Here is a 21,920-nt window from a genome sequence, read left to right on the forward strand (position 1 = left end):
CGTTGCTTTTCCCCTGCCAAGCCTCCCAGCTGCTCCCCTCAGGCGTCATCGCCACACCCTGAGGTGGACCTGTCTCCTCTCCCGTCCCTCCATCAGCAGGCCGGATTCCCGTTGTCGTGAGAACATCACCCCTCCTTGGGGGCCTAAGCATTGGGCCTCGCAGCATCCCATAGTGGCCCGCAGAGAGGTAGCCCAGTGGGGACGGCGCGGCCCCAGGGCTCTAGGAGGGCCCCTGCATCTCCCTCGCCCCCGGCTGGAAGCCCCCCGTCTGGGTTTGCCCTCTCGGCCTCCTCCCGCCCGAGGACGGAGCCTGCAGCCTGACTGGCCCACCCTTTGAGTCCCGGACGGATTTGCTGGGCAGGGCAGCTGCTGGACCAGCTGTGGCTGGCGACTGTCGGCTCCCGGTGCCAGGCAGAGCTGGGGGCTGCCCTCGGAGCTGGGTTTCCCAGTGAAGGCCCGATTGTCAAAGCCTTGCCTGCTCAGCTGGGGGCCCTTGCCCGCGGTGGGGATCTGGGTCTCCTTCTGCACCGCCTGGCCAAGCAGCGCTCCCTCTGATGCTGCTGGAGCCAGGAGTAGAGTCGGGGGACTCTCGGCCCAAGCAGTGAGCCCCTGTGGTGCCCGGTCTCTGCCCCGTAGACCAAAGAGGACCAGATCCAAGTCATCGGGAACCTCAAGAACATCTCCATGGCTTCCAGCAAGCTGCTTCTGGCGGCCAAGTCTCTGTCGGTGGACCCCGGCGCTCCCAACGCCAAGAACCTCTTAGCGGCTGCTGCCAGGTGAGGGCCGTGGCAGGCCTGGGCTGGGTGCCGGAGTATCAGGGCAGGCAGTTGGCAAGTGCTGGTGGGTGTTTCATCTCCTGACTGGCCTCCGTTGAGCAGATGGGAAGAGGAGACTGGGGGACGGCTGGTGACCCAACTGCGTGATTTCCTTGATGGGATCCCACAGGAGCCCTCCTAGTCTGTTGTCCGTCCAGAGTGGCTTTGAGTCCATTCTCTCCGTAGCCCAGCCTCCCTTCCAGGCACCTTGGGGGCTGAAAGTAGAGGAGGGAGGGAGGGAGGGAGGGAGGATTGGCCAGCACCACAAGTGTGAGGAGCATCTGGGATGGGCTGGAGGGCTGCTCTGGGGTCTTCAGCTGCTCCCCTTTCCTCCTCCCCCAGGGCAGTCACGGAGAGCATCAACCAGCTGATCACCCTGTGCACCCAGCAAGCGCCTGGCCAGAAGGAGTGCGACAACGCTCTCCGGGAATTGGAGGTCAGCCCTTGGCCGCAACGTTACCCTTCCGGGCAGTTTTGTGGGGTTGGAGAGTGGGGGCCGCGTGGCTGCAGCTCCTGGGCTTCCCCAGGAAGGATTTTTGCCTTGTTTTGTCTACTTTGCAGCAAAGCCCCTCTGAGCAATTGGATGAGGGGTGGATTCCTGTCCGTCCAGCCTGAGCAGCGAGGGGACCGGAGTTGGGGGGAGGGATTTATGGCCCAGCCACGGTCCAGGAAGACTGACCGTGGTCTTCCCTGCACGGCCAACTTGGGGTGGGCTGGTCTGTCCTTTCAGACCGTGAAGGAGATGCTGGAAAGTCCCAGTGAGCCCGTGAGCGACCAATCTTACTTCGACTGCATTGAAGGCGTCATGGAGAATTCCAAGGTAGCTCTTCCCAAATCTCTTCCTGGGAAATCCATCCGGGTGGACGTGGTGCAATGGGCAGCAGAACTTTGGGGGAGGGGGGCGGTAGAGAGAGGAGGAAAACTTGAGGGCCCCAGATGCAGCTCTTCTTTCCAGAAGCGGGGAAAGGCTGGACGGCCTCTTCTCCAACAAAGGGCCGGTGGGTCTTCTCTGGACAGTCCCGAGGAGGCCCTTCTCACCCTGCCTCTTTCCGAAGGTGCTCGGGGAAGCCATGGCCGGTATCTCCCAGAACGCCAAGACCGGAGACCTCCCCGTCTTCGGGGAATGTGTGGGGGTGGCCTCCAAGGCGCTCTGCGGTCTCACCGAAGCAGCAGCTCAGGTGGGTTTTACTTGGTGTTGAGTCCATTTGGCCTTATTGCCCGAAAGGGGCTTAGCAAATGGCCCGTTTCACGCAGTTTGCTGAAGCCCCCCTCTTGGTTGTCGCCTAGGCTGCTTACCTGGTGGGCATCTCGGACCCCAACAGCCAGGCTGGGCAACAGGGCCTCGTGGATCCCATCCAGTTTGCCCGTGCCAACCAGGCCATCCAGATGGCCTGCCAGAACTTGGTGGATCCAGCCAGCAGTCCGTCCCAGGTAATGCCCCCCCCTTCCCGGGTTACAGGGGGCCTAGATCTGAGCTGGGAGGTGAGCCGTGGGAGCCCGGCCCCTCCCGCAAAGGCTTCCGAGTCACACCTCTCCGACTCCCCTTTGCCCTTGGGTAGCCCTCGACATGGTGCCTCCCAGCTTTGCTCCCCCAAGCAGCCTCCGTCGGGTGATCCAAGACGGAGAGCCCTCAGCTTCTTCTTCACTGCTTGGAGGAAGGGCTTCAGACCGTTCCTGCCCCCGGCGCTTGAAGAAGATGGACCTTCGCCTGGGGGTCACCCCCTGGACTTCCGCTGTGCAAATCCCTGATCCCCCGGTGTCCATTTCAGGTCTTATCGGCAGCCACCATCGTGGCCAAGCACACCTCCGCCCTGTGCAACGCCTGCCGCATCGCTTCGTCCAAAACGGCCAACCCCGTGGCCAAGAGGCACTTCGTCCAGTCGGCCAAGGAGGTGGCCAACAGCACGGCCAACCTGGTGAAGACCATCAAGGTGGGGGAGAGCCCTGATCCCTTTGAACCCTCCAACAGAGGAAATGGGGGGCTTTGAAGGAGAAGCTCTGTTCCCCCCGCCCCAGAAAGTTGTTTCCACGTCTGCCGGGGTGTGTGTGTGTGTGTGTGTGGCCGCAGGGAGCACGCAGGGGCCGATCTTTCTGAGTCTCTCAGGACGTCCAGGGCCGTGTAGCGGACCGGTTCTGCCCATCATCTCCGGAGGTTCCCTGTTCTCGTGTTACAGGAAGAGAACCTGGTTTGGGGGAAGCTGTAGAAAGGCAGAAACCAGGCTTGCACAGTGGGTGCTGTGGCGGGTGGTCTTTCGAGGCAGAGGGGAAACAGCTTTTTAAAACTTCTGCCTTTATCCTGAGATTTCTTTCAGGCGTCCTATTGGGGGGTGATCCTTTCCATTGTTCTGCAATCGGTTTGAGTGCCAATCGCTTTCTCAGTGAGGCTCGGAGTGAGAAGATCGAAACAGGTCCTGAAATCCCAAATTGGTCTTTAGCCATGATGTAAAATAAGCTAGTTTTGATAAAAACAGAAATGCCAAACAAGCCAAATCTAAACATTTAACTAACGGGAAAGAAAACGCAGATAATATTTCAGTGAAAGCCTGGAGGAAACGAATCAGGTTTTGCAGCCTGAAAGGAACCTACGGAGCGTCTCCTGTCGCTGCTTGTACTTGGCGAAAAAGACGATGGGCAGAAAGAAGTGGGGTTCCAAAGGAGAAAGAAACTGGAGGGAAGCAGATCGGCCCACCGAGATATTCACTCCATCGTGGCTAAGCGTGGCACGGGGGGTATGAGGCAACCTGCGGTCTGCCGTGGGACCTGAGCTCCTTTGAAGGAGCCTGGAAGAGACGACGTCCCAGCCGAAGAGCACCGAAGGAGGAGTCTGGTGGAGAATTTGAGCCCAACGCCCATCCAATACCGTCAGCAGCTCCCATTGAAAGAGGGGACTTGGCGACCTTCTTGAATGCTTTGGGTTCACGGTTGAGCAGACCTCAGCTGCTTTTTTATTCTTTCCCTGGCTGTGTTATCCATATTATTTTAATTGAGCTCTAAGCCACATTTTTTTCCTCCTCGTTAGGCTTTGGATGGAGACTTTTCAGAAGAGAATCGCCACAAGTGCCGGACCGCCGCTGCTCCGCTCATTGAAGCTGTGGAAAACCTGACCGCCTTTGCCTCCAATCCTGAGTTTGTCAGCATTCCTGCTCAGATCAGTGCTGAGGTAAGAGCAGGCCTCCCCAGAGACGGGGGCCCCCCATAGCCTGCTGTGTTCCACCACCCGAGTCGCAAAGACAACGTTGATGGAGGAGGAGCCTTCTTTGCAAGCCTAAACGCCTCGAAGGAGCTTCTTGCTCAGCAGATGGTTCCTTTCCAGGGTTCTCGCGCACAGGAGCCCATCCTGGCTTCCGCCCGAACCATGCTGGAGAGCTCGTCTTCCTTGATCAAGACGGCTCGCTCGCTGGCCATCAACCCCAAGGACCCGAGCACCTGGTCTGTCCTGGCTGGACATTCGCACACCGTCTCCGAGTCCATCAAGAGCCTCATCACTTCCATCAGGTGGAGCTTCCCTCCTTTGGCTTCTGCATGATGGTGTACCTGGCCCCTGCGCTAAGCATCCAAAGAGGCCTGGGTGCCCAGTTTGGTGTGCAAAGCAGAAAGCCAGGCAAGGTGGTAGGAGAGGAATCGAGAAGGCGAAATCCTGAAGATGGCAATCCCTGTGCCGGAAGTCCTCGGCGCAGGCCCAGTTCACGAGCGGCCATTCCATCGTTTTCTGCAGGGACAAAGCTCCGGGCCAGCGGGAGTGCGACTACGCCATTGATGGCATTAACAAGTGCATCAGAGACATCGAGCAAGCCTCCCTCGCTGTCGTTAGTCAGAACTTGGCCACAAGGGATGACATTTCTGTGGAGGTAAGGGACACCGGGTCTCCCCCCCCCTCCCCCAGATATGTGCATTTCCCCTTCAGATGCAAATTGGAAGAGCCACTGACTGAGCGGAGGAGGCAGGCAGCACTGTGGTATAAACAGACCAGAAGAATTTCCCATCATTCGCTGCTCACTGCAGATAAGCGGACCTGGCCCATCTGAGAGATAGAAACGATGGTGGTTTGCAAATGGAGGAAGGAAGTTCCTTTGGGATTAGGCTGTTGAGTTCACCTTTGGGGGAGCTGCCCAGGGAGTAGCTAGGAAGCCAAAACTTCCACCAGCAGGGCTGTTTTTAACAGCTTTGTGATCGTTTATGGTGAGAAGAGGATAACAGCCATCGTTGTTGGTCTCTCAGGCTTTGCAAGAACAGCTGACCTCCGTTGTCCAGGAAATTGGCCATCTCATCGACCCCATTGCAACGGCAGCCCGAGGTGAGGCTGCTCAGCTTGGACACAAGGTAGGGGCCAAGGACGCAGCAGGGGTCTGTTCTCGGGGTCTTCTGAACTGTGGAAATAGCGGAGTTTCTCAACCTGGGCAAGTTTCAGATGTGTGGACTTCCACTGCCAAGATTCCCCAGCCAGCCAGCTTCAGATCGCCACAGTTGAAAAGCACCCAGCACGGCTGGTCTGGGGAGGGGAAATCCTCGCTTGTCTGAGCCCTCGGCCTCCTTCCCTCCTCAGGTGACGCAGGTCTCCAGCTACTTCGAGCCCTTGGTCCTGGCGGCCGTCGGCGTCGTCTCCAAACTGATGAACCACCAGCAGCAAATGAACCTGTTGGATCAAACCAAGACCTTGGCGGAATCGGCCCTCCAGATGCTCTACGCGGCCAAGGAAGGAGGGGGGAACCCAAAGGTATTGGTCAGTGGGGCAGGGTGGGGATGGGGCAGATACCGGGGGAGGGGGGAAAGCCCTCCCAGCAAGGAAGAGGGAGGGGATCTGAGGGGGCCTGTGGGAAGGGAGCTCTGGGTGCCCTTGATTCAGGCCGTGGCAGATTTCTAATGAAACGGGAATCAGAGTGTTTTTTTTAAAATGGGCAGATTAAGGAGATCAATTCCAAACGGGTGTTGTATTCGCAGGAATCTTTTTTAAAACCGGAAGAAACATTTCAGCTTCAGGATAACGTGGGTGGTTTGTTCATCAGTAATCCTCAAGTTATCACTGTAATGGAACCTGCCCAATACGTTTGTAGGTTGTAACCATCATAACTTGAGAACTACCTTGCATTCTTCTTCCTTTGCACAGTCTCCTCATCCAACTCTTCCCTTGCACTCAGGTGTGGGGAATCTTATGTGATGTTTTTCAGCCTTGCCAACCTGAAGATGGGTGGGCTTCCACTCCCCAAATTCCCAGCCAGCCTGGGCTAACTCAGGATAATGGGAGGTTTAGTTTGACATATATGGAGGGCAGCCAGCCAGAGCCTGCTTATTCCCTGAAATGCATCCTGTTTGTCAGAAGGAAATTTCAGCAAGAAAACATGATTTGCATATTACAAGTCTTAAAATACGCTCCTTGGGAGCAATCACGTTTCAGACGCCGGTATGTGATGAGAGCCCTGGAGAATTCCTTTCCTGCCTCTTCTGCAAGGGCCTTTAATTAAAAACGCAGCCTTTGGTAATCAACTCCGTCTGATTAGGGTCTTCCGCAAGGAGCTCGGGCAGAAAATGTTCTAACTGCCTTTTTTTAAAAAAAAAAGAAAAGAAAGGATGCTTGGAATAAACTTTTGGGAAGTGGGGGATTGAAAACTTTTTCAAGAACTGCTTTGACTTCAATGTTCGGGGGAGCAAATTCTAAACATCACGAAGAGTTTGACTGTGGAAGCAATGATCCGGAGAGGGGATGGGCCTCCCTTTGCTGCTGAAATCACTCTAATTTGCATTCCTGCATTGTGCAGAGGGCCAGGCTTGATGACCTCGGTGGTATCTTCCAATTCTAAGATCCTCTGACTAAATACTGAGGCCACTCTGTACAGATGCTGTATTTCCTCTTTGATACACCAGGAAGCTTGCAATTCAAGTTGTACCTGCCCTCCTTTAGAGCGGCAGTTGCAGCAACGTGGGAAAAAGCCTTTTGGAGAGACGTCCTTTCCACGGGGTCCATTCTGCAGACATTGCAGCCCTTTGTAGAACCACTTGCTGCCGAAGGAGTCCTCTTCCTTGCAGCTTCTAGAGGAACCCGGAACCCGGCGGCATCCCACGTGAGGGGGCTCTGCGTGCATGATGGCGTTGTACAGGAAGGAAAGGGTGATGGGGCTCTGTTCTGTCTCCCAGGCTTCACACACTCATGATGCTATCCTGGAAGCAGCACAGCTCATGAAGGAAGCCGTGGATGACATCATGGTGACCTTGAATGAAGCTGCCAGTGAAGTAGGCATGGTGGGGAACATGGTGGATTCCATTGCTGAAGCCATGAGTAAGGTGAGCGAGGAGCTTCTGGATCCATTGCTGCTTCTCGTGGGGGACCCATGCAGCTTTCTCAAGGAGGCTCAAACTAGGCTGACCACCGTCCAAATTCTTTACTTGTTTCTTAAGCGTTATAATAATCTTTTCTAGCAGCTTTCGTATTATTGTTTGTTGAAATAGGGACACTGTGGGGATTTGGGGAAAATGCGTCTATGCCCAGCCCTTCATCCTTCTCCTCCACGCAGGTGGAAATGAGGCTACTGGTTCTCCAACTGGGTGGTCCTACCCAAAAAGATGGGGCTGCTTCAACCTTTTCTTGCATCTTGGTCATTCTCAGTCAGATCTTCTAGGTGATGGACAGTGGCGTTGGACCTCACTCCTATAATCTGAAGCTGATGGCTGGGCTGATTATGGGATGTGTAGTCCAACGGTTCTGAAGGGCCTCAGGTTGAGGTCTTCTACTCTCCCTTGCTGACAGTCTTTCCTCTCCACCATACAGCTAGATGAAGGGACACCCTCCGATCCCAAAGGGTCCTTTGTGGACTACCAGACCACCGTTGTCAAATACTGCAGGGCCATCGCAGTCACAGCTCAAGAGATGGTAAGAGAAGCACCGTCTGTTCTCGCTTCATGGCTTCGTTTTTTTAATTAAAGGATAGATCTGCTTGGCAAATGCCCAGAAATGGGGTCTTTTGCAAGGGACAAAATAGAAAGCTGGAGTGACAGTTCAGAACAAGTCAAAACCCAACCTTCACACCACAACAGAATCCCTCCATTAAACAGGTTAAGATACTGGAGGAGGCTAGCAGCAAGAGAGAGAGCAAGCAAAATTGGAGGTGGGATCTCCCAAAGCCCCATCAGGTCTTTCAGTCTGTTTGCAAGGCAACATTGCAAACTAGGATTCTCATCCTTGTTTCCATCCTTTCAGATGACCAAGGCGGTCACTAATCCAGAGGAACTGGGAGGACTCGCATCGCAAATGACCACCGACTATGGACACCTGGCTTCCCAGGGACGGATGGCAGCAGGGACTGCGGAACCGGAGGAGGTCTGCCATCCTGGTCCCCCCCTTAAGTGCACGAGCCCCTGCGGGGTTGTGGGAAATGAGGAGACCACAGTAGATCCGGGGGCAGCTACAGTGGTTCAAAGTTTTGCATTCCCCTCGATTGGGAAACCTAAGAGAACACTAAACAAGGAGCAAACGATCAGAAACCTTTGGAATTTTCCATTTCATCAATTGCAGAAGACATTCCTTTAAGGAGACTTTTCCTTCTTCTGATTTATTTCCTCTCAACGTTCAGAGAGGCTGTTAGTCCTGGTTTTAATTTGCTTTTTGTTCTACAATAGCCACAGACACGATCACAGAAAGTAATATAACATTGGCTCTATATTAAAACAGACGCGAGGGGTGCTGCTTTAGTATTTCGTAAGCTTGTATGAAGAGGCGTCTTCCTGTTCACGAGCTGGAAGCCCATCCTTAGCCTTGTTCTTCCAGCAGCTGATCCGCTCTTCCTGCAGCCCTTCAGCCGCCTTTCCTGCCCCTCTGCTTGGGAGGATGTCCAGCCAGGAGCCCTTTTGTCATCTGTTCTTTCTTCTGCCCTCTTTTTGGCTCCACAGATAGGGTTCCAGATCAGAACACGGGTTCAAGAACTTGGACACAGCTGCATCTTCCTGGTCCAAAAAGCTGGGGCCTTGCAGATATGTCCAACCGATGCCTACACCAAGCGAGAGTTGATCGAATGCACCCGGACGGTCAGCGAAAAGGTGCGGGCTTCCCAAAGTGTGACCCCCGCCCTGGCCATCCTTCCCTTGGTGGGCCGCCCCTGCATCCACCTTGCTCCCTTCTCTTGGACAGGTGTCCCTGGTGTTGTCGGCTCTCCAGGCGGGGAACAAGGGCACCCAGGCGTGCATCACCGCAGCCAGCGCCGTCTCCGGCATCATTGCTGACCTGGACACCACCATCATGTTTGCTGCGGCCGGGACACTGAACGCCGAGAACAACGAATCCTTTGCCGATCATAGGTGAGGCTGGGTACATAATGGAGGCGGGGGGCGCTGGGGGTAAGTTTACTCTGAAATTCTTGGGAGGTTTGGAAAGAAGCGACAATGTAGAGGTTCACGAGGAAACTGCATTCAGCTGTTGGTTTAATAGCAGTAGTAATAGAACAGCAGTTAGACTTATGTACCACTTCACAGTGCTTTGCAGCCTTCTCTAAGCAGTTTACAGAGACAGCATCTTGACCCCCCAACAATCTGGGTCCTCATTTTACTGACCTTGGAAGGATGGGAGGCTGAGTCAACCTTGAGCCGGTCAGGATTGAACTGCTAGTAGTCGGCAGAATTAGCCTGCAGTACTGCATTCTAAGCACTACTCCACCATTACTAATAGTAGTAGTAATGTGACGTTATTCAAGATCCAAAGGTCAAATTAACTGTACTATTGTATTTTAGCTAGGAGTACAGAGAATTTGTGTTCTGAATCGTTAGAAATAATTTTAATTTCCTTTGGCCTAAATGAATTTTTTTCCCTTCACCTTTAAACAGCAGATAATTTGGTAAAGATAAATTCTTTGTCCATAAAGATAAATCCTAAGTAAGACAAACCATCCAAAACTCAACACCGCATTCAGGTCAACACTCGGAGCTAAGTTTTGATTTTGATAATTATAAATATAATGAATGTAATAAATAAAACTGTTGCATCACCCAAGAAATAAGTTGTGGACCTGCAGTCCACTCTTTAGAACTAATTTCAGTTAATTACGGTAACAGATTTTGGAAATACTGCATTCATGATTGTAGCCGAGCATAAATCGGAATAATTGGTTTATTTTTTAAGTTCACATCCAATGCGATTAAAGCTAAAAGGGAGGGTGGAATGCAGGAGAGGCAATCAATCAGAAATGCACCAATAAGAACGGCACAAACAGCTTCCGCTGCTTTGCACCTGTTTATGCAGACGAGGGGAAGGTGTTTGCGGCTCCTGCTCGCCCCACTTCCACCCCGTTCCTTTTCCCAGGGAAAATATTCTAAAGACCGCAAAGGCTTTGGTTGAAGACACCAAGCTGCTGGTCTCCGGAGCTGCCTCCAGCCAGGAGAAGTTGGCCCAAGCAGCTCAGTCTTCCGCCAGCACCATTACGCAGCTGGCGGAGGTGGTGAAGTTGGGAGCGGCCAGCCTGGGCTCAGATGACCCTGAAACGCAGGTGTGTATGGAGGGGTGGGGGCTGTGCCATAGGATGGGCTCCATCATAGGATCGGAGGGAGGTTGGGTCACCCGCCAAATCGCCTAGAACCTCTTGCCAGACAAGACCTTCTGCTGGGCTTCTGGAGCCAGGTTGGGTGAACGCAGAGGATCAAGAAGCACAGGAGCCTGCAAGTAGCTGCGGGTCAGTTCTGTTTCTTCTGTTTTTTACGTATTTATCAAATTTATATAGCTGCTCACCTCACTAGAGATCAGGTGGTTGAAATGTTCTCCGCCTGTTCTCCAGTGCTGGTTCACTTTATAAACTGAAATATCTCCTCACTAAAGGCCAGAAGACCTGGCTGGATGGAGAACCTCTACAGAAGCTAACAGGCCCTGTTTCTGACAGGTTGTGCTAATCAATGCCATTAAGGATGTGGCAAAGGCCTTGTCTGACCTCATCGGTGCCACCAAGGGAGCCGCCAGCAAGCCAGCAGACGACCCGTCCATGTACCAGCTCAAGGGGGCTGCCAAGGTGCGGGGGAAAAATGCTCTTCCTTGTTGAGTCTCAGCCAGGTTGCCCACAGGAGCTTTGGCCTTCTGTCTCAAATATTGCTTTTACCTCCATTCCCAGAATTGGCAAATAATTGCTGGCAACTATTTAAGGCGCGAGGGTGGTCCTTGCAGATCTTCTCGACACTCGAGCTGCGTTTCCTCCTGGGGGGAATTGTGCTTTTTGCTTCTCTTGCAAACAGCTCTGGGGTTTTGAGATTAAGCTCTGCACGTGTTCTGTTCTTCTGAGTTTGTTCTGCCGACACGTAACACGTTTTGTCAAAAGGCCTTCAGTATAATTGGTGCTACTGCCAAGCTCCTGATTTCTCCCAGCAGAGACCAGCCAGGTTCTCCTCTTGCAGCCCCCCAAGGCAGACCTTTGCTCCAGAAAGGGTCCACGTTTCAGCCATGCGAGAGATTTCCTATGCCCCCCGATGTTCAAAATACCTTTTCTGCATCCGTCATCCCTCCCTCCTCTGCAGTGGGGCTGGACTCCCCACACCCTTGCACAAATCCTGCTGCTGACAGTGGAAAGGATCAGCCCTGCCTTCCAGAGGACTGGGAGACGCTGCAATGGCTCCTTTCCTTCTCCCTCCCTCCCTCCCTCCCTCCCTCCTAGGTGATGGTGACCAACGTCACCTCCCTCCTGAAGACGGTCAAGGCGGTCGAGGACGAGGCCACCCGTGGAACGAGGGCCCTGGAGGCTACCATTGAGTACATCAAGCAGGAGCTCACGGTATCCACGCCGCATCCGGATCCCAGCCATTCCCACCCAACTTGCTAAAACTGAGATTTGGGGAGGGGCTCTGCTTTCCAGCTGAGCACTGGTTTCTGACCTTCCCTTCGGGGGGGGGGAGCAGAGCAACTTGCGTGGGCCGCAGTGTCGTCATTCCGGTGGCTTCTTGTGCAGAGGTCTGGGGGAGCCTGGCAGTTGCTGCCCTTTAGAGGAAGGGTCTTAGTTCTCCCCTGCCAGCTCGGGGCTGGCTTTCTTCAACAGGGACGGCCCCTTTTTCCATTGACCCCCCCTCCCCCCCGTTGCTTCGTGGTGTTTCTGTGGCAGCACCCCTTACCTTTCTTCCCCCCTCCTTCGTGTCTCCAGGTGTTCCAGTCCAAGGACGTTCCCGAGAAGACCTGCTCCCCAGAAGAATCCATCCGGATGACGAAAGGCATCACCGTGGCAACGGCCAAAGCCGTGGCAGCCGGGAACTCCTGCCGGCAAGAGGATGTGATTGCCACGGCCAACCTCAGCCGCAAAGCCGTGGCTGACATGCTGGCGGCTTGCAAGGTAAACTCCTCGAGAGCCTCTCCTGATTCGGGGCTGATTTACGGAGACGCTGGAAGGACGGGCGGCAGCGTCGCTGCAGGACGGCAGGTTTGCCTTTGAAAAGCGTTTGCAGGTCTGTGTGAAACGAAAGTGGATGGCTTTTCAAAGGGGCTGGATCAGTTCCCAGGCAGAGGCCCCTTTGGGACTGTGGATGGGGAGGGCTCCGTGGACTCTCCAGGTTTGAGGGCAGCCTCCCTCCAGCCCCCAGTTCGAGGAGCACGGCAGAAGGGGGGGGTGCTCCACACCCCACCAGACTCTTCTTCTTGCATTTAAGCGAGGCCAGCAAAGAAACGCTTGGAGGGTTTGAGAACTAAATACAGGTTTTGCTAGTTACATTGGGAGCCAACTCACAGGGCTGCACAGCGATTCAGAGGCTGTCTATGTATGTAAGTGTGTTTGTGTTTGAGTGTAAGTCTGAGATGAACAGAGACAGAATCTCCTGTTTTGCTCTGCTCGTTGCTTGGAGCTGCAGAACCCAAAGAACGGATTCTGGGGGCATCCCACGGACCAAAGGAGTTTTGTTTCAGGAGGGGAATGGGGAATAAAAGCCCTCCCCCCCACACACACACACCCTTGGCAGCAGCCCAGCCCTGGGAACAGCTGTATCCCATCCTGGCCAGGAGACGGAGCCTGCGAGCTGCAGATCCCAAGTCAAAACTCTCAAGCTGAACTGCGGCTTCTGGTCAAGCTTTGTCCTCCCCAGGGTGGGGATCGGGAGGGGGTGTCTCCTCCTGCAGTCCACGTGCACAGAGCATCCCGTGTAGCCTGGGGGGCCCAGATCTCCCCCTGGGTGGAAGGGATCTTGATTGGCAACCTGAGCACATGGCTAATCTTTGGTGTCTCAAAAGCCCAGCGCATTTCGCATTCGGTACAGCATCCCGCAGAATGGAGCTCTTTGGCAGCTGGGGGTGGAAATGCCTTGGCCAGGGGGTGCCGATAGGGGAATGCTCATTTCTTGGGGAGCATGCAGGATTGGGACCCTCCCGCCCCCCATCGGTTGATCAGGAGGAGCGAGGCGTCGACCACGGAGGAAGCCTTTTCTGCCCCAAATGTGGTGGGCACCCTTTTTGTGGCTTCCCCATCTCTGCCAGGAGCTCTGGCTCCCTCTGAAGGGCTTGGTGTTCTGCCCCACAGCAAGCCTCCTTCCACCCCGATGTCAGCGAAGACGTGCGGGCGAGAGCGCTGCATTACGGGACGGAGTGCACCTTGGCTTACCTGCAGCTCTTGGAACATGTCCTGACGGTAACGAGGGCGCTGGCTTCAGGGGAGTTGCTGAGGTCGTGCTGGCTGCGGGATGCCTGCTGTTGGCCAGGCCAGATTGAGAGAAGGGGGATCTGGGAGGAAAAGAGGGGAGATGCTGAGGAAGCCGCCTTTTGTGCACCTGTCCCCTCCCTCCCGTTCAACGTGCAGATCCTCCAGAAGCCCAGTGCCGAGCTGAAGCATCTGCTGGCGGCCTTGTCCAAGGGGGTGGCGGGGGCAGTGACGGAGCTCATACAGTCTGCCGAAGCCATGAAAGGTAAGTTTCCTCTCCTGCGGAAATTGCCCCGGGCTCCCAGAGCAAGTCGGGTTGGAACCAAGGTGGCCCCCTGTGGAGGCCAGAGAAAGGGGAGGGGAGGCCCCTTTCTGGGCAGGGGCTGCTGCCGAAAAGCTCCTGGCCTTTATCCCTCTCTTGGCAGGGGACACACACGGGGGGGGGGGAGTCTGAAGAAGGGCCTTGTAGGAGTCGGCAATGTTGGCTCTCTCCTGGTCGAGCTAACGGAGAAAAAGAATCCTCTCCTCCTCCTTATGGAGGCCTAGAAACTAAACAACCGCCTTAATTTATCTAGATTTAGAAACCAAACAGCATAAACCCTGTTTGACCTTGAGGAGGAGACCAGCAGAAAATCCCAGGGCTGCAGGCTGGGGTCGGCCTTAATAAGTAGCCCGGCCAGATGGGCTAAGGCTGCCTTGGTGTCAGGTTACATGAAGAGAATCTTTCAGTTCTGACACTGCAATTCTTTCCCCGTCTCCTGTACAGCCCAGAAACTAGGGCGGCCTCTTCTCAGCTTCTTGCCCACCCACATTCCTGCTGTAGGCTAAGCTGCCTTTTATCTGGCCCTTCCCTTGGCTGGTCTCCTCGTCCTGGTCATTCCCACATTCGTTGCAGCCAGGTGGGGAAGCCAAAGAAGCCACTGGTGGCATTTGGATGTTGAGTCTGAGTTGAAGGTGTCTCCTTCCATTGTCCTTATATGACAGCCTTCGCTGGTACCTTGCTCTGACCTGGTATGGCATCTCCTCGAGGTGTAACGTTTTACTTATAAATGGTCAATGAGAGACGTTACAACAAACAGAGGTACAGAGATACCAGTAACACAACGGATGAAATAAACAAGACCGCAGACTAGAAGATGTGAGGACTACACAAGCTGCATCTGTCTCCCAGCTGAGGAGATGAAATAGTTGTTCCTTTAGTTGTAAAATAGACTACAATAACCTGTATTGTTGTCTACAATCTCCAGGTACCGAGTGGGTCAACCCTGAAGACCCCACCGTGATTGCCGAGACGGAATTACTCGGAGCTGCTGCTTCCATTGAAGCAGCTGCCAAAAAGCTGGAGCAGCTGAAACCCAGAGCCAAGCCCAAGGTGAGCAGGGCTGCAATCTGGAGACCGTCTCCTAGGGAAGACCGACAAGAAGCAGGGATACCAAGCAGAATCTCTCCTCTCCTGAAGGGCCGGGGAGATGCACGCGGTGCTCTTAGAGCAGGCATGTCAAACTCGCAACGTCACGTGACATCGCGCAACGTATCGGGACAGTTTTGCCGTTGCCATCAATGGGGTGGGTGCGGCTTCCACGTGATGCATTCAGCCCGCAGGCCGGCAGTCTGACCCCCCCTGTCTTAGAGAGTCTCGGCTGAATGGGGGTGAGAAACCACGGTCTCCTGGACCCTCAAAGAGATGCTTTGGGGAAATGACAGGAGGGGTCTGTGCCCACTTGTCTGCAAGGTCTGAAGAAGAGGCTTGGCTGAGGAGGGGGAGACCTTGCCACCTCAAGAGAGGTCTGTGTTGAGGAGGACATTGTGATGGCCGTCTCAGGCCTGTCCTAGCCACGTGTGAGCCATATCTGGCCAAAGCAGCTGCTTTTCCAAGACCAGCCAGAGCAGAGCAGGCCAGACTTGTGACCGGTGGTACCCCACACGCTCCCTTTCTCTCCAACGTGGAAGCTGCCCAGAGATTATCAGTCACACTGAGATATTCTGAGATGGGTTGAAGGAGAAGCTGGTGCTTTGCGTTTGTCCGGATGCTTCCCAATATGTTGAGAGAGCGCAAATATTTACGGGAACAAACGATGGTCTCTTTCCGAGGCTCATGACACAGGATAGAAAATCTTTTGTGCGCTTTCTGCTGAGAGGCCGTGGGGGGCAGCAGGGATCTTGCAACGGGGACCTTGGTTCCCCTCGAACTGGGCCCATCGGCTCCAGCCTCTGGAGGGCGCCAGGAGGAACCCAGCCCGGCTTCCACCGACTGAGCATGCCTCTCCTCAGCCTGACCCCCACCCGAATGCCTTTTTTGTCCTGTGAGACTCTGTGTGATATGTTTGATATATTAGGTTGTAATTTAGCCCAACTATATATCAAACATTCCTACGGTGTCTCACTTTGTCTCCGGGACGTTGTTTTCCATAGAACATGGCAGGAGGCAATAACAAATTCCTCAGGGAGGTTTTGGAGGAATGTTTGCAGATTCTTCTGATGTTTTTTTCTCCCCCAGTTGCATAGGGGAGAGGGGGGGGTCAAATGCAAGGACCCCTGCCATGCACTTTATTTATTTAATCTTTATCTCTTCGCTTTGGTCTCTTTGCTGCCCCGTCCAAGAGGCCGGACCTCCGTATGGGGAGTGACACGCATTGCCACAAAATGTGGCTTCTAACCTTGTGGGAGGTTTTAAAATAGCCAGGCCAGATGGTCAGTCACGGGAACCGCCAGGTGCGGCCAGCCTGATGGGCTCCTTTTCTGATTGCAGCTGGCGGACGAGACCCTGGACTTTGAGGAACAGATTCTCGAAGCAGCCAAGTCCATTGCGGCCGCCACCAGCGCCCTCGTCAAGTCGGCCTCTGCTGCTCAGCGAGAGCTGGTCGCCCAAGGCAAGGTGGGTGACCGAGACCCCCACTTGGAAGCTCTCTGTCTCTCTCCGCCCCACGCCCGGAGAACTTCCCCTTTCTCTCCAACGAATCCTGGCCACGTATTTCTACGCTGTACATTTTCCAGCTGTAATTGTAAAATAACTACAGTGGCCTGGCTGGCCGCCTGCAATCTACTAATCCAAAGGCAGAGCTGCATTTGCGGCTTAATGTGATTGGTCGACCCAAAGCCAATCCGGAGAAGCCAGGAGAGAAAAAGGAAGTAGTAGCCTTGACGGCGCCATCTTCTTCCGGCTGTGTAGTGCCCAGGTGCGCAGTTTGATCCTACCTTGAAGACCAAGGATTCCTTAGAATACCTCCTCAAGCTTGGCGACTTGAAGATGGGTGGACTTCCAATTCCAAGAATGGGGAATTCTGGGAGTTGACGTCCCCTCATCGTGAAGTTGAATTCTGGGAGTTCCACTCCCACCCACCTTCAAGTTGCCAAGCTTGAGAAATGCTGCTTTAGAAAGCAAAAAAATAATAATTCCCTTTCCATTTTATTTACCAAACAACCGTGCTTTGAAATGTTGTGAAGGCCTTTTTGAATTTGGACTTCCAGGTGGGGGCCATTCCTGCCAATGCTGCCGACGATGGACAGTGGTCCCAGGGGCTGATTTCTGCGGTGAGTCCCTTCTGAGTTTGCCATTCACTTCTTCAAGCTTCCAGCCAACCTCTCGGCCTTTGCGGTTCCTCTTGTTGGCCGAGGAGAGCGGACGGAGGGAGGGCCGGAGGGCAGACTGCGGATCCCGAGATCCAGTTGCCTGTGCGGTGCTGGATGAGTTGTAGGCAGGCCTCAACTTTCGAGCACAATGGGGCCCAAGGTTTCTGTTGCTCAGCAAGGCAGTCGTTAAGTGAGTTGCACCCCATTTGGTGACCATTTTTGCCACAGCCATTAAGGCAATTGTTGCAGTTGTTAAGCAAATCTGGCTTCCCCTGTTGACTTTGCTCGTCAGAAGCCAGCTGAGAAGGCCCCAAACGGAGACCCCGGGACAGGGCGACTCTCGCCAGTACAGGCCAGTTTCCAAGCGCCCAAGTTTTGGTCACGTGACCATGAGGGGGATGCTGCAACAATCCTGTGAAAAACGGTCACAAGTCGTGTTTTTCAGTGCCATTGTAACTTTGAATGGTCACTGAGCAAATATGGTTATTCACGGAGGACTACCTTCTTCCTTTGACTGGGCCTGAGGGGCACCTGGCCCAGCTCCGCACTCAGGCGGGGCCTTGCCCTCTTCCGATGCCCTTGGCAGGCCCGGATGGTGGCAGCCGCGACCAGCAACCTCTGTGAGGCGGCCAACGCCTCGGTCCAGGGCCACGCCAGCGAGGAGAAGCTCATCTCCTCGGCCAAGCAAGTGGCCGCCTCCACGGCACAGCTGCTGGTGGCCTGCAAAGTGAAGGCCGACCAGGACTCTGAGGCCATGAGGAGGCTGCAGGTAAGCGTGCTCCGCTCGCAGTTAGGGCGTCCCCAAATGGGCGGGGGGAGGGGAGATGAGGCCCTTCCTTCACAGGCTGAAGTGGCCCTTGGGGAGCTGTGTGCACAACACACCTTCAGATTGCATACGGTCTAAGCAACAGACTTCCCGCTGCCGTCTGCTCTCCGTCCGCAGGTGGCAGGCAATGCCGTGAAACGGGCGTCGGACAACCTGGTCAGGGCAGCCCAGAAGGCGGCCTTTGGGAAGGCGGATGACGACGACGTGGTGGTGAAGACCAAGTTTGTGGGGGGCATCGCGCAGGTGAGTCTGCTCCCTGCTCCCCGCCATTTCCTCTCAGGTTGAGGGTCGCTTGAGTCTGTCGGAGGAACCATGGACTCGCCATGGGAGAAGAGGGAGAAAGGGCAACTTCCCTCAGGGGTCCCCTCGGGGGCGTCGGACGCCGCATGACCTGGACTCTGCCACGCTCCAGCTGCTCCTCAGCCGAGGAGGCTGGCTGGTGTTTCGTAGCTTGGGCTTCTGTAGCACCATCCGTGTCTCGCTTCCTCAGATCATCGCAGCCCAGGAGGAGATGCTGAAGAAGGAGCGGGAATTGGAGGAAGCCCGGAAAAAGCTGGCCCAGATCCGCCAGCAGCAGTACAAGTTCCTCCCGAGCGAGCTGCGGGAAGAGGAAGGCTAACCGCTCGCACGGGCCTCGCTGGGAAGAAAGTGAGCCGAGCACGGGGTGGGGGTGGGAGGGAAGGTGGAGGGGCCGTGCTACAGAGAGACACTGCCAAGCCCTCGCCAACATTTGGGGTGTGTGAGAAGACCCAACGCTTCATCCACAGCCTCCTGGCAAGCCCGCCCCGGGGTACAGTGTTAGGGTACCCCCTCTGCCCCGCCCCCACTCCCCGGCCTTTGTTTCTTGTATCTCAGGAGAAAAAGATTTTGCCTCTCACGACTGGGGTGATCGAGTCAGTATTATAGCATATCCTGAAGTTTTGATCTATTTATTATCCTCTTTGGTATCACTTGAGAAGTCTTCGACCCGGCGAGGCCGCCCCTCCCCTGGAGCTGGGGCAGGTGGCTCTCTGCCGGTTTCACAGATGGAGGAACCTTTCACAGGGCCCTATTGCACTAAAAGTACTCGGTTCAGCACATTGTGGACAGCAGCCCCTCCTGTGCCCCCAACCAAGAATTAGAATAACCTGCTTTGGGAAGGATGCGATGCCCGTTCGCCCGTATTCCTCTGGGGCAGGGAGCACCAAACACAACAGCTCAGCATTAAACACAACCATTTTTCTCTCTCGTTTTTGTGGATACTTTGTTTTCTGGGGTGTCTACCCTGGTCCGAAGTGTTTCACTGCTGCGAACGAGGACAGGCCCAAGAGGCGGATTTAGACCTGGGATGGCACCACGTTGTGTCCGTTAAAGCTGCTCTTGGGTTGTGAGTTTAAACTCTGTGAACCCCTGAGGACTAGTAACATATATTTTGGTCTTTCTTTCCTTCTTTCTTTTTCCCTGAGCTTTACTAAGGGAAGTCAGATGTTGATTTTAGGAATTGCAAAAGGCCATGTCTGCATATTTAACATCTGAACAATAAAACCAGACTGTATTTTTCCAGTAAATGATCAGTGGACCGCTCTCTAAACTGAAGCGGTTTATAAAAAAAGCTCCATCTGAGTAAGAGGCTGCAATTTCAAAGGTGCTGCAAGTATTTTTCCCTTAATGTGACATAAAATCTTAGCTAAGGTAAAATTATTCTTTGTGCTTCTTATTCCAAACCGCGACATGACTTAAAACAGGGCAATTCCTTAATATGTTTTGGCTGAGCTCTCTCAATCAACCAAACTGTTGGGTGGCAGAAATTTCCAGAACAGGGGTTGCAATTTGTCTGCTGGGGGAAAAAAAGCTTGCTCAAACCATCCTGAATACCTTGAAGCTTCCTTAAGCATCGTAGCTCACCTTGTGGCCAGCCGCTCAGCTCGACTTTGGGGAAGCATCATCTGGCTGAAGGGCGGGCGTGTGGGGGGGCAGAATTCAGTCAGGAAGCTCAGGCTGGGCGCTGGAGAGTCTCAGCCAGGGGTGTTTGGCTGGGTGGCGTCTACATGCCAAGCTCCGGCCTGTGGGTGGTCAGTGTGGACAGGAGGTCGGATCTCCACGAAACGTGTCACCAGCCAGCCCGAAAGTAGCAGAGCCGTGTTTCTGCCCTGCAAGACCCCCTTCCTGCAGGGATTGTTCCATAAGGGTCCCCATGATTGGCGGCTCCTGATCATGCCACATGGTCACCTGAAACAGATCCCTGGATAGAAAACACTTCGCCAGAATTTCATGTTATTTTGGGAAAGGATGCTCCCTGTGGCGACCTGCCTGGGCTCCAGTTTGGCTCTCCGTTGAGAAGGGGACCGTTTGAAGGACCGGCTTCTGTGAACAGATCTCTCTTGTGAACAGCTTTTGTCCGTTGCCCCCCCCCTCATTGTAAAACCTACACCAAACGCTCGACTGGCGTTGTGCGGCAGAGACATTTAGGGAAACGTGCAGAAAGGGGGACGTGGGACTCGGGGTCCAGAGGCCAAGCAGGGGAACCGGCACCAAGGCTGAAGCGAGAGAATTTCCAGATGCAGTTTGTGTTTCCTCGGGCATCCTCCAGCAAAACAGCCGTGCTGGCAAAGAGCATTAAATTGCAGATGGGTTGAATCTGGGGTGCTTCAGTCAAAAAGGGGGGTGGCTCTTGAGGAAGGGGACACCGCGGCCACTGAGTTGTTCTTCTCCAGGCTGCGCCTCTCTGCTCTCATCCACTAAAATGCCACCCTTGGTGCTCGGCGTTGGCTTTCTGAAGAAGCACCTGGTCGACCACGGGTCCCTTCACATGGAAGAGCCGTGCTCACCTTTCCTGGGTAGGCTTCCTGTGAAGGAGGGGGTCCTTGCTTCAGGCCAGACGCTTCATTGGTAGAGTGGGAAAGTGTCCCCACTGGAAGCAGCAGGGAAGGAGGGCCTGCTGGTGATTCTTCCCGTCCTTCAACAACTGGAAGCTCTCACAGACTGTTGCTGTGCTTCCCTGGAACATCTGGATGCAGCCGAGGCTCCTTTCCTGGCACCCAGGCTTCTGGGAGAGGGGCTCGCCCTCAGAAAAAGCCGTCCCCGCCCAAAGGAAGATGGGCACTGTCCAAAATGATGTGCTCTCTTGATGTTACACTGTATGTATGCTCTTTATCTGGCCCACAAAGCTGTTTTGTATTTACCCTAAATAAAATTTTGAACCAAGTTGCTCCTTCCTTCCGTGCTCTCACGAGCCCACCAGCAATTCTGTTTTCTAAAATGTTCTGCTTCCCATTTCAGTGGGGAATCCTTGGGTCAAGAAACGACCTTACACAGGAGAAGAACCGTGTTCACCTTGAGGAGAGCCTTGAAGCTTTAACACGTGGGTTGCATTGGTGTTCCTTTGTGCAATGCTGCTGAGGGATCCCTGTTCCCTGGTCAGAGACTGTGAGGTGTTCTCACGAGTGAATCGTTAAAGGTGCTTCCAAGCAAAGGCATCACGCAGAGATGCAATCATATTAACTTTATTCATGATAGATCAAAGAGAAAGAAATACTTGGCATGAAAGCATTCATGCCTGCATGTGAGAGAGAAATAAAATAAAAGAAAACAAGCTAGCATTACATGACTAAACTAGAGGTTAGGAGTAGAGATAGAACTAGAAGCAAGAAGGCTAGAATTAGAACAAAGAACAGCCCCTCGTGCAGAGGTATCTTGGTCCCTCCCTGACCATAAAACTCTCTCGCCAATGGGGCTGTGGGTCCGAGACCCTTGGCTCATCAGTGGAAGCAAAGAAGCCTCTTTGCCTCCATCTGATGACCTTTTTGGGGAACTGCCAATGGCTGGCACTAAACATCTAACAGAGACTCCCCCTTTTGATTACTACAATGTGTTCCAATTTGGGCTGCCCTTGAAGAACTAGAAGGTCAGTGGTGTCAGCTGGGTAAGTTTCACTTGGAACTGTTGATTCCTAATATTTTTTTAAAAGCAAATTCCCAGATCCTTTATTACGGTAGGAGGAATGTAAACTCAGCATATAAATCAGCCGCTGTGAGAGCTGCCGGGGGAGAGTGGACATCAAGGTAGGAGAGTCACCAATGAGCCCCGTGTTTGTTTATGCACAGAGTCACTGAGGTACCTGGGCCAAATCTTTGCCCGGAAGAGCTTCCAGTCTAAAAGGAG

General features: G+C 54.0%; 1 protein-coding gene across 1 annotated transcript in view; it reads left to right on the forward strand.

Annotated features, from left to right (window-relative positions):
* TLN2 (talin 2) overlaps window positions 1-20,966 on the forward strand; it is a 64,669-nt gene extending 43,703 nt beyond the window's left edge. Inside the window, exons 30-57 of the mRNA XM_081337264.1 lie at window positions 637-776; window positions 1,158-1,251; window positions 1,546-1,635; window positions 1,871-1,993; window positions 2,103-2,246; window positions 2,585-2,746; window positions 3,835-3,975; window positions 4,129-4,310; window positions 4,531-4,663; window positions 5,034-5,135; window positions 5,359-5,529; window positions 6,945-7,091; window positions 7,576-7,677; window positions 8,005-8,124; window positions 8,694-8,840; window positions 8,932-9,098; window positions 10,096-10,279; window positions 10,667-10,792; window positions 11,429-11,545; window positions 11,909-12,094; window positions 13,268-13,375; window positions 13,544-13,649; window positions 14,632-14,756; window positions 16,134-16,259; window positions 16,853-16,915; window positions 17,541-17,723; window positions 17,898-18,023; window positions 18,271-20,966. Coding sequence (XP_081193390.1) covers window positions 637-776; window positions 1,158-1,251; window positions 1,546-1,635; window positions 1,871-1,993; window positions 2,103-2,246; window positions 2,585-2,746; window positions 3,835-3,975; window positions 4,129-4,310; window positions 4,531-4,663; window positions 5,034-5,135; window positions 5,359-5,529; window positions 6,945-7,091; window positions 7,576-7,677; window positions 8,005-8,124; window positions 8,694-8,840; window positions 8,932-9,098; window positions 10,096-10,279; window positions 10,667-10,792; window positions 11,429-11,545; window positions 11,909-12,094; window positions 13,268-13,375; window positions 13,544-13,649; window positions 14,632-14,756; window positions 16,134-16,259; window positions 16,853-16,915; window positions 17,541-17,723; window positions 17,898-18,023; window positions 18,271-18,399 — 3,744 coding nt within the window. The 3' untranslated portion in view covers window positions 18,400-20,966. The remainder of the gene's footprint in view (window positions 1-636; window positions 777-1,157; window positions 1,252-1,545; window positions 1,636-1,870; window positions 1,994-2,102; window positions 2,247-2,584; window positions 2,747-3,834; window positions 3,976-4,128; window positions 4,311-4,530; window positions 4,664-5,033; window positions 5,136-5,358; window positions 5,530-6,944; window positions 7,092-7,575; window positions 7,678-8,004; window positions 8,125-8,693; window positions 8,841-8,931; window positions 9,099-10,095; window positions 10,280-10,666; window positions 10,793-11,428; window positions 11,546-11,908; window positions 12,095-13,267; window positions 13,376-13,543; window positions 13,650-14,631; window positions 14,757-16,133; window positions 16,260-16,852; window positions 16,916-17,540; window positions 17,724-17,897; window positions 18,024-18,270) is intronic.
* Window positions 20,967-21,920: the final 954 nt, after the last annotated feature.

Source organism: Vipera berus, assembly GCF_964194415.1.
Source record: "Vipera berus genome assembly, chromosome: 12".
Lineage (NCBI taxonomy): Eukaryota > Metazoa > Chordata > Lepidosauria > Squamata > Viperidae > Vipera > Vipera berus.